Raw genomic sequence first — 1,886 nt, 5'->3', positions numbered from 1 at the left:
GGGGAAGGGAGTGGGCGGCAGGGTGCTGGAGGCAGGGGGTGGGGTGATGGGGAAGGGAGTGGGCAGCAGGGTGCTGGAGGCAGGGGGTGGGGTGATGGGGAAGGGAGTGGGCAGCAGGGTACTGGAGGCAGGGGGTGGGGTGATGGGGAAGGGAGTGGGTGGCAGGGGGTGGGGTGACAGGGAAGGGAGGGGGCGGCAGGGCGCTGGTGGCAGGGGGGGGGGGGACGGGGGGGGGAGGGGGGGGGGGGGGGCGGGGGGCGGGGATGGGGGTGGGGGGCGCAGGGAGGCATTTGTGTCACCTCCCCAACTTGGGGGTCTCTTTCTGCTGCTCACACCCCTCTCTCCCTCTCCCACAGATCCGCTCCACCAAGCGTGTCTCAGTTTGGCCCGTGGGGCTCGTAGGTGGCCTGCGATTCGAGCGCCCCCTGGTGGAGAAGGGCAGGGTGGTGGGCTTCTACACAGCCTGGAAGCCCAACCGGCCCTTCCCCATGGACATGGCCGGCTTCGCTATTGCTCTGCAGCTGCTGCTGGCCAATCGCGAGGCCCGGTTCGACTTGCTGGCTGAGCGGGGCTACCTGGAGAGCAGCCTGCTGCAGTCACTGGTCTCCATCGAAGAGCTGGAGCCTCGAGCTGACAACTGCACCAAGGTGAGGAGGGGGACTGGGAGCCAGGACTCCTGGGTTTTATCCGTGGTGCTGGGAGCTCAGTGGGTTGAGTGGGTTAGGGCAGGGGGTCAGGACTCCTAGGTTCTATCCATGGTGCTGGGAGTGGGGAATGTGAAATTTTGCCTCTAAGTAGGATGGTCCCAGGTGTCTTCAGTCCCCCAGCTGTGCTGACTGGCTGGGGGTGCTGGTTGGGGGAGGGGCACGGTCTGGGGGGATCTCTCTGGACCCCACCTCTGTCCTGCACTCCTCCATTGCAGGTTCTGGTCTGGCACACACGGTCGGAGAAGCCCAAAATGAAGCAGGAGGAGCTGCTGCAGAAGCAGGGCCTGGGCTCTGACCCAAGCATCGAGGTGTGAGTGGCACCTGGAGAACCAGTACATGGAGACCCGTGTGGGGAGCTGGCCCAGAGCCCAGGACAGGATCAAGGCTGCTCCCAGAGCAATGGACTTGGGGACTGAATGCCCCAGACTGCTTTATTTATTGTGACGTGCAGGGGCCCTGCCCCCAGCCCCCACCCCACTGGTGGAGCAGCCTCTATCCCAGCATCTCCAGTGCTGCTGCTCCCTGCTGAGGGAGCCCTCCCCCAGCCCAACATCCTCAGTTGCTACTGCCTGGAAGTCAGACCCTGCCCCCAGAGAGGCAGCTGCTCCAGGATTTGTTCCCAGTGAGCCCCTCCAGGACCCGTTCCCCCTGCCCAGCAGCTCCTAGGGGGCCCTAGCCCCTCTGCATGGCGCCTGAGGATGGCGGCTCTGATCCTGCCCTGCTGGGCAGGGCTCCTAAGGGCGGTGGAGCTGTGAGAGAGTGCGACACAATGTTCCTCCCCCCACCCACCCCACTCACCAGTGGGCTGGGATCCCCCTCCCCAGCTCCAGGGAGCCCTGTGTGTCCCTGTTGTGTGCGTGGCTGTTGCATGAACGTGGTGGCTGTTACAGCAATAAGCATGTTATATCCTCAATAAAGCGCCTACCCCCCACTACCCCTGCTGTCTCTCTGCTCCTCAGCCCGCTGCCCCTGCCCCACATGCCCCAGTGGTTATGCCCTACAGGCAGCTGCCCAGGCATAGGGGGCACTGCAGGGGCCAGGCTGAGCCTGGATGGAGTCTCTTGTAGGGGCAGGTCCTGCCCTCATGGCAGGGGGCTCCTGTAACCTTGTGCTCCCCATGAGGAGACCACAGCCCCTTGGCCCCCAGTGGGGCAAACTCTTGGAAGGTGGAGCTCTCCA

At 64.8% G+C, this 1,886-nt stretch overlaps 1 protein-coding gene across 1 annotated transcript in view; it reads left to right on the top strand.

Moving 5' to 3' along the window:
- The window catches only part of B3GAT3 (beta-1,3-glucuronyltransferase 3), an 11,105-nt gene extending 9,481 nt beyond the window's left edge, over nucleotides 1-1,624 (top strand). The window contains exons 5-6 of the mRNA XM_026650486.2: nucleotides 357-647; nucleotides 923-1,624. Of these exons, the coding sequence (XP_026506271.1) occupies nucleotides 357-647; nucleotides 923-1,021 (390 nt within the window). The 3' untranslated portion in view covers nucleotides 1,022-1,624. The remainder of the gene's footprint in view (nucleotides 1-356; nucleotides 648-922) is intronic.
- The last annotated feature ends 262 nt before the right edge of the window (nucleotides 1,625-1,886 follow it).

Source organism: Terrapene carolina, unplaced genomic scaffold (assembly GCF_002925995.2).
Source record: "Terrapene carolina triunguis isolate 2854851 unplaced genomic scaffold, T_m_triunguis-2.0 Scaffold89, whole genome shotgun sequence".
Taxonomy (NCBI): Eukaryota; Metazoa; Chordata; order Testudines; family Emydidae; genus Terrapene; species Terrapene triunguis.
Note: the sequence above shows the minus strand (reverse complement) of the source record. Positions and strands in the feature narration are given on the sequence as shown.